General features: G+C 45.6%; 1 protein-coding gene across 1 annotated transcript in view; it reads left to right on the top strand.

Annotated features, from left to right (window-relative positions):
• Positions 1-8,459: 8,459 nt before the first annotated feature.
• lrrc56 (leucine rich repeat containing 56) overlaps positions 8,460-12,500 on the top strand; it is a gene marked incomplete at both ends in the record, with an annotated part of 28,201 nt that continues 24,160 nt past the window's right edge. Inside the window, one exon of the mRNA XM_084334519.1 lies at positions 8,460-8,828. Coding sequence (XP_084190645.1) covers positions 8,460-8,828 — 369 coding nt within the window. The remainder of the gene's footprint in view (positions 8,829-12,500) is intronic.

Here is a 12,500-nt window from a genome sequence, read left to right as displayed (position 1 = left end):
GGAGAGAGGCGCTGGCCAGGGGGGATCATCCTTCTGAGTAGATCCAGCAGGAGAGAGGCGCTGGCCAGGAGGATCTTCCTTCTGCGTAGATCCAGCAGGAGAGAGGCGCTGGCCAGGGGGATCATCCTTCTGAGTAGATCCAGCAGGAGAGAGGCGCTGGCCAGGAGGATCTTCCTTCTGCGTAGATCCAGCAGGAGAGAGGCGCTGGCCAGGGGGATCATCCTTCTGAGTAGATCCAGCAGGAGAGAGGCGCTGGCTTCTGAGTAGATCCAGCAGGAGAGAGGCCCTGACCATTTCTCTGACTGTGACATTATCATTATTAAGCATGTGGTGCAGGTGGGCTAGCCTGGTGGCTATGTAGGTCCACTCGACATTGGGGACTCCCAGCCTTCCCTCTCCACATGGGAGAAAGATCATGCCCCGTGTGGAGTAGGTGCCATTTTTTATTCCCACCTGCAATCGGCTGTGAGCTGCTGCCCACAGATAACTTGGAGAAATGAACCTTGGTACACACTGGATACAATATTCACAATAGGCTGAGGCAGGTGTATTTCCTCTAATGCTTTTAGCATCACCTCATGGGAGAGTGTACCAAATGCGTCTCTAAAGTCCCAAAACACTGTGTAGAATCTGGTTGATTCATGTTTGAAATCATCTATTCCGGTTTTTAAGCAAAACACATCGTTCGTTCATTCCCTGTCTATTGATATAAGCCTTCTGATGGGGGGAGAGAATCCCTGTGTAAGATGCGGGTGAGTAGGCACTTCATAAAGACTTTGTATATAGTGGGCAATAGTGAAATGTCACGCCAAGTGGAAGGATCATCTGGGACATTTTCCTTTTTTTGGTATTCTGTGGATGAGGGCCCATTTCCACGAATCAGGCACCTTCTCATTGATCAGGCAGGCATTGAAGAGAGAGACACACACACACACACATATACACACACACACATACACACACACACACACACAGAGAGAGAGAGACACACACACACATACACACACACACACACACACACACACAAACACACACACATATACACACAGAGAGACACACACACAGAGACACGCACACACATAGACACACACACACACACAGAGACACACACACACATAGAGACACACACACACACATAGCGACACACACACACACACACACACACACACACACACACACACACACACACACACACACACACACACACACACACACACACACACACACACACACACACACACACACACACACACACACACACACACACACACACACACACACGCGCACACACGCACCGTCCTCAGCAGCAGCAGGCTCCCTGATGGAGTTTCTCAGCAGGGCCCAGTCTGCTCCCATGGTGCTGCAGCAGCCAGACCCCCCCTCCCCCTCCTCCTCCTCCTCCTCCAGCGCCACGTCGTCTAGGTAACGCAGCCCGGGGACCAGCTCCCTCACTGCCGCACGGTACCCTGCCGCCTGGAGAGAGAGACCAGACGAACAACACTCAAGACACTGGGACCAGAGACTGTCGTCATCACAACCTCCCTAACAGAGAGATCCTGGAACACAGTACTCGTATCTCATGTGTTTTGTGGGATTATGTTACAGATAATATATCGTCCTGGAGGTGAGAAGGTACGACAGAAAGGAAGTGATAGTAGATGTAAATGGTGCATTTATAGAACAGCTTTTATCCAAGGACAAGGCGCTTTACAATTTGTTCCTCACATTTTACCCACTCACTCACACATTCACACACCGACGGCGGAGGCGACCGTGCAAGGTGCCGACCTGTTCATCGGGAGCAGTTAAGGGTTAAGTGTCTTTGCTCAAGGACACTTCGACATCACACGCTGCCCGGGAGGAGCGGGAATCGAACCGGAACCAAGCCCACGTGACTGAACTCAAACTAGAAAGAAACAGACTAAGAAACGACGTAAACTCCATGATCAAAACTGCAAAAAAGAATTTCATCAATGACAAAACTGAGGAAAACAAAAACAAACCACGTGAACTTTGGAAATTACTCAATAATCAACTAGGATGCAGTAAAAAACTTAAAACCAGATTCTCAAACATAAACATAAAAACGGACAACACGCTCATCACAGACAAGCTGGATGTAGCCAATTACTTAAACATTTTCTTCACAAACATAGCCACAACACTGGTAAACAAACTACCCTCCCACTCAGGGCTTTATGGGGTAGAACACATAGTAGCTTACTACAAAAACCTAGGGGTCCGCAAGGACGACTTCAAGCTGGAAATGGTAACAACAGATGAGGTACTCAATAAACTGAGCGCCCTCCAACCTAACAAGGCCACTGGCCATGACAACATCCCCTCCAAATTCCTCAGAGACTCAGCAGCCGCCATCACACCAATCATCACACACATAATAAACCTCTCCATAAAACAGGGACACGTCCCCAAGGACTTCAAAATTGCGAGGGTGACCCCTCTGCACAAAAAGGGCAGCAAATTAGACCCAGGCAACTACCGCCCTGTTTCTATTCTCACCTCCATCTCGAAAGTCATGGAAAAAATAGTCTACGAACAGGTCGAAAAGTACCTAGCGGAAAAAAATCTAATCTACGAATTCCAATCTGGCTTCAGAACATCCCACTCCACTGACACATGCCTTCTCTATTTGAATGACCACATCAAACAAGAGGTGGACGCAGGCAAATACTGCGGCATGGTCATGCTGGACCTACAAAAGGCCTTTGACACGGTCAATCACTCCATTCTGATTGACAAGCTAAAAGCAATTGGTTTTGATAGTCTATCAGTGAGCTGGATGCAATCCTACCTTGAGGGGAGGGAACAGATGGTGGAGGTAAACGGTACCCTATCCCCCCCCTCACAGTGAGCTGTGGTGTTCCACAAGGAAGCATACTAGGACCGCTACTGTTCCTAATTTATGCAAATGACATGTCGTCAGCTTGTGACTGCAACTTGTTCCTGTTTGCGGACGACTCAGCCCTGCTGGTCTCTGACAAGAACAAGTTACAGGTTGAAAAAACCCTCAGCTCGGAACTAGGCAGAATCTGCATATGGCTCGCTGATAACAAACTATCATTACACATGGGCAAAACAGAGTCCATTCTCTTCGGTTCAAATAACAAACTCAGCAAGACCGACGGCTTCTCAGTTACAGTGGGTGACAATATTGTCACAAGGAAAGATGAAATTACCTACCTGGGTTCCATCCTAGAGGCTAATCTCTCCTGTGACAAAATGGCATCCAATGTAATAAAAAAAGTCAACCAACGAACTCGATTCTTGTACCGGATCTCCTCTCTGGTAAACAAGAACACCCTGAAGACTCTGGCAGGAGCACTCATTCAGGGGTACTACGACTATGCTTGCACCTCATGGTACCAAAGCACCTCAAAGGCGCTAAAAACAAAATTACAAACATCTCAAAACAAACTGGTCAGACTACTGCTTGACCTTACTCCTAGAACCCACCTCACCCCTGCCCACTTTGACAACCTAGGATGGCTTAGAGTAGACGACAGAGTACAACAACTTGCAATGGGCCTGGTCTACAAGATACACTACACGACCAAGGTACCCATGTACATGTCAAAATACTTCCCAAAGGTCAGTGAATACCACGATCACAACACCAGAGGGAGCTCCACAAATCATGTTAAACCCAGATTCGGCTCAAATAAGGGACTAAACACGTTTCGCAATTATGCCACATCAATGTGGAACGCCCTACCCAAAGCTGTAAAGGAATGTGGATCACTACCCACTTTCAAAACCTCTCTCAAGGGACACCTACGGGAGACTGCAATTCAACACTGGCCCCTGTAAATATCCTAACCCAACCCCCTCCAATGTACAGTCATTTACCTAGTATGGTTTTGTCAATAGTTCAATGTACAACTGTGTCTGTTTGTACAGTGTCTCCTCCCCCCCCCCTCAATGTACAGTGTTACTTGTTTATACAGTGTGCCCCCCGGCCCCCCCCCCCCCCCCCCCCCCCCCCCAACCACCTCCAATGTAAATTACCCAGTATGGTTGTCAATATCCCAATGTACCCAACCCCCCCCACCCAACCTCCTCCAATGTACAGTTTCTACGTCAAATGTATATACTCCCTTTTCTTGACTCCTTCTGTATCACAAACAGTACTGTATTTGCAAATCTGGTATGTCATAAATGTATAGATGTAGCAGTACTGACTATCTGTATGTCATGTATGTCATATATATCTATATGAATTGAAAATGGGGGACCCTGATGGAAACAAGACAAACGTCTTTCTCAGGTCTGCATCCCCTTAACAATTGTATGTATTGAGCCGTACTGTATTGTACCCATTCTGCAATCTGTTAAATAAAGTTTTCATTCATTCATTCAACCCTTCGCCTCCTAATGTGGTCGTCGTATTGACTCAAAACGAAGAGAGATCTCAGCGAGGAGCTACAGGTCAGGGCTCAGTGCTGGAGGTCAGGGGTCAGTGCTAGAGGTCAGGGGTCAGTGCTGGAGGTCAGGGGCTGCTGGCCAATGCAGACCATCCTCAGTATCACAAGAGATGCTCCCTCAAGTCAAGTCAAATCAAGTGTTCCATTATTGATCCCCTTGGGGAAATTCAAGTGTCATAGTATTGTTTAGTGTTTAGTATTAAGAGTCAGACAGTCCTAACAGTGTTTATTATTAAGAGTCAGATAGTCCTAACAGTGTTTATTATTAAGAGTCAGATAGTCCTAACAGTGTTTATTATTAAGATTCAGATAGTCCTAACAGTTATTATTAAGAGTCAGATAGTCCTAACAGTGTTTATTATTAATAAGAGTCAGATAGTCCTAACAGTGTTTATTATTAAGAGTCAGATAGTCCTAACACTTATTAAGAGTCAGATAGTCCTAACAGTGTTTATCATTAAGAGTCAGATAGTCCTAACAGTGTTTATTATTAAGAGTCAGATAGTCCTAACAGTGTTTATTATTAAGAGTCAGATAGTCCTAACACTTATTAAGAGTCAGATAGTCCTAACAGTGTTTATCATTAAGAGTCAGATAGTCCTAACATTGATTGATTGATTGATTGATTGAAAAGTTTATTAACAGATTGCAGAATGGGTACAGTACAGTACAGCTCAATACATACAATTGTTAAGGGGATGCAGACCAGAGAAAGACTTTCATCTTGTTTACATCAGGGTCCCCCATTTTCAATTCATCATAACATATATGACATGCATGACATACAGATAGACAGTACTGCTACATCTATACATTTATGACATATCAGATTTGCAAATACAGTACTGTTTGTGATACAAAAGTGTCCAGAAAAAGAGTGTATATACATTTGGCGTAGAAACTGTACATTGGAGGAGGTTGGGTGGGTGGGGTGGGGTTGGGTGAGGGCTGTACATTGGAGGTGGGGGGGGGGGGGGGGGGGGGGTTGGGTAGGGGACACACACACATTTTACACTGTACATTGGAGTACTGACAAAGCCTTACTTGGTCATTTACTGTACAACTAGGTTAGGACATTTGTAGGGGCCAGTTTCGAATTGCAGTCTCACGTAGGTGTTTTTTTAGAGTGTTTTTGAAAGTGGGTAGTGATTCACATTCCTTTACAGCTTTAGGTAGGGCGTTCCACATTGATGTGGCATAATTGCGAAACGTGTTTAGTCCCTTGTTTGAGCCGAATCTGGGTTTTACATGATTTGTGGAGCTCCCTCTGGTGTTGTGATCGTGGTATTCACTGACCTTTGGGAAGTATTTTGACATGTACATGGGTACCTTGGTCGCGTAGTGTATCTTGTAGACCAGGCCCATTGCAAGTTGCTGTACTCTGTCGTCTACTCTAAGCCATCCTAGGTTGTCAAAGTGGGCAGGGGTGAGGTGGGTTCTAGGAGTTAGGTCAAGCAGTAGTCTGACTAGCTTGTTTTGAGATGTTTGTAATTTGTTTTTTAGTGCCTTTGAGGTGCTTTGGTACCATGAGGTGCAAGCATAGTCGTAGTACCCTTGAATGAGTGCTCCTGCTAGAGTCTTCAGGGTATTCTTGTTTACCAGAGAGGAGATCCGGTACAAGAATCGCGTTCGTTGGTTGACTTTTTTTATTACATTGGATGCCATTTTGTCACAGGAAAGATTAGCCTCTAGGATGGAACCCAGGTAGGTAATTTCATCTTTCCTTGTGATAATATTGTCACCCACTGCAACCGAGAAGCCGTCGGTCTTGTAACAGAGCGGCTTTAACCTGCCAGGTAAAAGTGCGCCTGTCCCTTTATGTCTGTCAATTACGGATGCGCTCATCTGGGATCTGATAGCGGATAAGAGGTGAGACGTCAGACGGTGGGGGGTTGGCCTGGTGAGACGTGAGACAGGAGACGTGCGAAGTCATGACGTGGAAGTGAGAGCGGCGAGTTTGAATGTTGTTTACCTGAAAGAAGACGTGCAGCCGATGTGAGGAGCAGGAGAACGTGAACCGGAGTTAGAGAAGTTGAAAACGGCCAGTAAACATTACCTAACACGGGATGGATGAGAAACGGGGATAGTCCGGAGACTCCGGACGTCCACGACCTGGTCATCTTCACCCAACGCGGACTTCGGTGCGGTAAAGTACACGCTGCACTGTTGGTTGCGCTCCTGTTCCGAGGCTGTGACGCAAGCGTCTCCGACTCAAACATTCCCCTCTCCAAGCTTCCTAACGACGGCGACACATAGCCGAGGCCAAACGCGCCTCTATCTCTCTCTCTCTACCCCTTCAGCCCAAGCCAAACATCTCTCTCTACCCTCCAGCCCCAGCCAAACATCTCTCTCTCTACCCCTCCAGCCCAAGTCCAACGCCCCTCTTTTTCCCCTACACTCGCATCACACACCCACACACACACACACGCACACACACACACGCACACACATATTTTCGTTAGAGACTTTCTATTTTTTCGTTCATTCACACAGTTGCGTGGCGGTCATCACGAACTCTTTGACATTTGGAACTATTGGCAAATGCCTATACCTGTTCACCCAATGCACTGAACTGCGTGAACGAACTGGTCTGTAAATGAATTGTTTTGTGTTCTAAGAGTTTTTCTTATGATTTTGACTAATATCCAATACATGGACATTTTGACTGAATTGGGCATGACTCCTGAGTGTTTCTTTGTTATCAAACTCACCTAGTAATTATCTTGGCCATTAGTCCAGACCTATAAATCAAATTATTATATTATTTGTCTAATGAAAATTATTATATTATTTGTCTAATGAAAATTATTATTATTATTATTTGTCTTATGTGGTACAGTCTTATGCCGGAGCTATAGGCCTAATTAACCAAATCAAAAAGGTATTTTTATCTTCATTGGCAGGGGTTATACCTGTCTGGCGCCCAACGGTAAAGGTTATAGGCACTATAAGTGGACACCGCTACATAAAATGGCGCCCAACGTGGGGCAAGGGCCTAACTGAACCAAGGTTTAAAGGTACTGTGTTAAAGAAAAAATATACATATATGTTACTTGTTGTTTTCTTTAAAGGTGCATTCTGCTATTTTGGTTATAGGTGCATGGCACTATTTTCTTTGAAGGTACATTACCCTAATTTTGTTTAAAGGTGCATGGCACTATCTTCTTCAAAGGTGCATTATGCTATTTTGGTTATAGGTGCATGGCACTATTTTCTTTAAAGGTACATTGCCCTATTTTCGTTTAAAGGTGCATGGCACTATCTCCCTTGAAGGTGCATTACGCTGTTTTGTTTAAAGGTGCATGGCACTATTTTCTTTAAAGGGGCATTATGTTTTTTTGTTTAAAGGTACAGTTGACAACTTTTGAAAGGTGAAACAAATTATATTGTGAAGGTTTGAAGCATTGCTCGACTATGTGGGTTCATTAATGTGCTGTGTGCTGCTCTAAATAATTGATTTTGGGTTTATGGCCTTACATAAAGCACATTCCACCCACTGATTTCACAATGTCTAAGGGCGCAGAGGCTGCACCTGCACCAAGCAGCCCGCCTCCAAACCCACCAGACCTAGACACAAAAACAGAGGGTCTAGGGTGGGATCTAAAGGGACCAGACCCTCCTGATGTTGATACCCCCTTAAGGTCTGATACGGAGAGACCTGACCAAAGGGGTATTATACAAATGAGATTGGAGAATTTTCAGCGTCGAAAGGGGGAGGAGTCTCCAATGCATTTCCCGGCGACAAAGCCTAAAGAAGGTGTGCATTTTCAGGAACCACTAATCGACCTCCAAACGGACCCTGCTTTGCTAACAGAGGAAACCAATGTTCTTCTGCAACCTGAAAAAATCTCAATTGACTCTGGAGAACACAAGGCTGCCTCTTCAGACTCCATATCTTCCCCAACCTCCGACACCTTGTCCCCAATTGACTTACCAGGAGTCATGGCTACCCCGGCAAGGGATTTGAACCAACTGGCTTACCAAACTCAGGGAAATTGGTTACAGTTGTGTCAGACAATGGATCAGCAGAAATTGAGAATGCAACAATTGACCAAATATGTGCAGGACTTCAATACCCGCTCTGACCTAAGAATCCAAGCTATTGGAAATCAGTCGGTGGCCAACTACACTCATCTCAAGACATGCATCGTCACCCTCCAAGATAATGTGTTAAAAGAAATGGATAATCTGGCCAAAACCACCAAAATCATAATGGCTGATGAGAATCAGGCATCTGAACAAACTCTTACCCAGCAGATCAATTTCATGGTGGTACAGTCCCAAGTAGAAGTTCAGAAGGAAATCAAAGAGGTGAAACAAGTCACCCAGGAAGGAGTGGATATGATATCCAAAGGAGTGGAATACTGTATTACACAGGTGACTCGGGTAAACAGCCAACTGGAGGAGATGAAAGTAAAGATGAAGGAGCAATCGGATAACCACGAGAATAAAGTTCTCTCTATGGAAAAGAAACTGGATGCTCTCGATCTGAAACTCACTAACCTTCCTCCCACCTCACTGTTTCATCCCGCAACTTTGCCTATAGGCTCTATTTTCACACAACCTTCAGCATGCAGTACAGGTTCTCCGCTGGCAACGGCCAGCTCAAGAACTGTACCAACCACTGCTCCAACCACATTATCTACAAGATCAGTCATCACCAAGAGTATCAAGCTGACTTTTCCAACCTATGGAAAGCTGGATGATGACCCTGATCCACTGAATTATCTGACCAAATGCCATGATTTTCTGGCGCTACAGCCCTTATCCGACTGGGACCTCCTGGCAATGTTCAGAACCGTGCTTCATGGTACAGCTCGTGACTGGTGGGAGATTGCCAGATCCTCTGTAACTACATGGAGCCAATTTGAAACTGCTTTTATGTCTGCTTATCTAACTGATGATTATGAAGATGAGTTAGCAGACCGAATCAGAACAAAAATCCAAGGAGAGAAGGAAACTATAAGAGACTTCGCTTTCTCTTATAGGGCTCTTTGTAAAAAGTGGAAACCCTCTCTCACTGAAGAGCTCATAGTAAAAATGATTTTGAAAAACATCAAACCGTATCTTGCAAGTCAACTCCGAGGGCGAGTTCAGACCACCGAGGAGTTGGTGCGTCTGGGAATCCAACTTGAAAGGGATCACGAGCTCCAACTTGAGTATGACAAGAGGACCAACTTAAGAGCTCCTCAAACTCTGAATAGGACGCCCAGCGTTCAAAATCGAGTCCAGGATGGACCGCCTGTGATGTGTTGGAGATGTAAGGGACAACATCCTCCTGGATCTTGTCCCCAATATACAACTCCTGACCACTCCAAATCTTTCAATCGACAACAAAAAACCTATTCTGCGCCGAAAGGTCAACACCCAAGTAAAGGCTTGGTGTCCACAAGGAAATTAGGCCTGATAAGTGCTCTTCCTCCTCCTCTCGCTCCTTGGAGGCTGTGTCCACCGGCTTGGCCGCGTCGAAGATGGAGGCGCCGCCGCCGCTGGAGGCCGGGGGGGCAGCTCCTCATCCTTGCAACAGGTGCTGGATGCACCCTGTATTCCAGCAAGAAGGATTCTGGAACACTTCCGATATTCCTTGCACAGATATGGGAGGAACAACACAAAGATGCCAAGATTGAGACCATCTTTAAGGCTCTGGCTGAGGAAGGAAGTTCTGTGAAAAATGACTACGCAGTCCTGGAAGATAAGGTGTACCGAAAAACACAAGGACAAGATGGACAGTGTCATTATCGGGTCTATGTCCCAGCAACCCTGATTCCGCAAGTCCTCCAGGTTTACCATGAGAACCCGCTATGTGGACATGGGGGTATCTTCAAAACCTACAAGAGGCTTCAGGAAGTGGCATTCTGGCCAGGAATGTGGACCAATGTCAAGGCACATGTTAAATGCTGTGTGAAGTGTCAGAGCCTGAAGTCCGACAACAGGAAGCCTGCAGGAATGAAGATAGCTCAGAGGACGAGTTCCTGGGTTTTCGAGTGACTGGTGTTCACCACCAAAGGTGGTCTTTCACAATGGGGGAGAGTGTAACAGAGCGGCTTTAACCTGCCAGGTAAAAGTGCGCCTGTCCCTTTATGTCTGTCAATTACGGATGCGCTCATCTGGGATCTGATAGCGGATAAGAGTGAGACGTCAGACGGTGGGGGTTGGCCTGGTGAGAGACGTGAGACAGGAGACGTGCGAAGTCATGACGTGGAAGTGAGAGCGGCGAGTTTGAATGTTGTTTACCTGAAAGAAGACGTGCAGCCGATGTGAGGAGCAGGAGAACGGTGAACCGGAGTTAGAGAAGTTGAAAACGGCCAGTAAACATTACCTAACACGGGATGGATGAGAAACGGGGATAGTCCGGAGACTCCGGACGTCCACGACCCTGGTCATCTTCACCCAACGCGGACTTCGGTGCGGTAAAGTACACGCTGCACTGTTGGTTGCGCTCCTGTTCCGAGGCTGTGACGCAAGCGTCTCCGACCTCAAACATTCCCCTCTCCAAGCTTCCTAACGACGGCGACACATAGCCTGAGGCCCAAACGCGCCTCTATCTCTCTCTCTCTACCCCTTCAGCCCAAGCCAAACATCTCTCTCTACCCTCCAGCCCCAGCCAAACATCTCGTCTCTCTACCCCTCCAGCCCAAGTCCAACGCCCCTCTTTTTCCCCTACACTCGCATCACACCCACACACACACACACGCACACACACACACGCACACACATATTTTCGTTAGAGACTTTCTATTTTTTCGTTCATTCACACAGTTGCGTGGCGGTCATCACGAACTCTTTGACATTTGGAACTATTGGCAAATGCCTATACCTGTTCAACCCAATGCACTGAACTGCGTGAACGAACTGGTCTGTAAATGAATTGTTTTGTGTTCTAAGAGTTTTTCTTATGATTTTGACTAATATCCAATACATGGACATTTTGACTGAATTGGGCATGACTCCTGAGTGTTTTTCTTTGTTATCAAACTCACCTAGTAATTATCTTGGCCATTAGTCCAGACCTATAAATCAAATTATTATATTATTTGTCTAATGAAAATTATTATATTATTTGTCTAATGAAAATTATTATTATTATTATTTGTCTTATGTGGTACAGTCTTATGCGGAGCTATAGGCCTAATTAACCAAATCAAAAAGGGTATTTTTATCTTCATTGGCAGGGGTTATACCTGTCTGGCGCCCAACGGTAAAGGTTATAGGCACTATAAGTGGACACCGCTACAGTCTTGCTGAATTTGTTATTTGAACCGAAGAGAATGGACTCTGTTTTGCCCATGTGTAATGATAGTTTGTTGTCGGCGAGCCATATGCAGATTTTGCCTAGTTCCGAGCTGAGGGCTTTTTCAACTGCAACTTGTTCTTGTCAGAGACTCAGCAGGGCTGAGTCGTCCGCAAACAGAACAAGTTGCAGTCACAAGCTGACGACATGTCATTTGCATAAATTAGGAATAGTAGCGGTCCTAGTATGCTTCCTTGTGGAAACACCACAGCTCACTGTGAGGGGGGGGGGATAGGGTACCGTTAGCTTCCACCATCTGTTCCCTCCCCTCCAGGTAGGATTGTATCCAGCTCACTGATAAACTATCAAAACCAATTGCTTTTAGCTTGTCAATCAGAATGGTGTGATTGACAGTGTCGAAGGCCTTTTGTAGGTCCAGCCTATTTATTATTTAGAGTCAGATAGTCCTAACACTTATTAAGAGTCAGATAGTCCTAACAGTGTTTATCATTAAGAGTCAGATAGTCCTAACAGTGTTTATCATTAAGAGTCAGATAGTCCTAACAGTGTTTATTATTAAGAGTCAGATAGTCCTAACAGTGTTTATCATTAAGAGTCAGATAGTCCTAACAGTGTTTATTATTAAGAGTCCGATAGTCCTAACAGTTCTCAAGTTCACCAGCCGTTAGTTCTCCAGCAGTTGGCAGCAGTCTGTGCCCATGGGTTGTGGAGCATGACAATAATAATAATTTAGGACCTGCTCCGAGGTCATCAATCGGCACACATGCGATGCATGCATGCAATTCGTATCTGCGATTAACCCATCC

The sequence above is a fragment of the Notolepis coatsorum genome, assembly GCF_963971535.1.
Source record: "Notolepis coatsorum genome assembly, chromosome: 18".
NCBI classification, from domain to species: domain Eukaryota; kingdom Metazoa; phylum Chordata; class Actinopteri; order Aulopiformes; family Paralepididae; genus Notolepis; species Notolepis coatsorum.
Note: the sequence above shows the minus strand (reverse complement) of the source record. Positions and strands in the feature narration are given on the sequence as shown.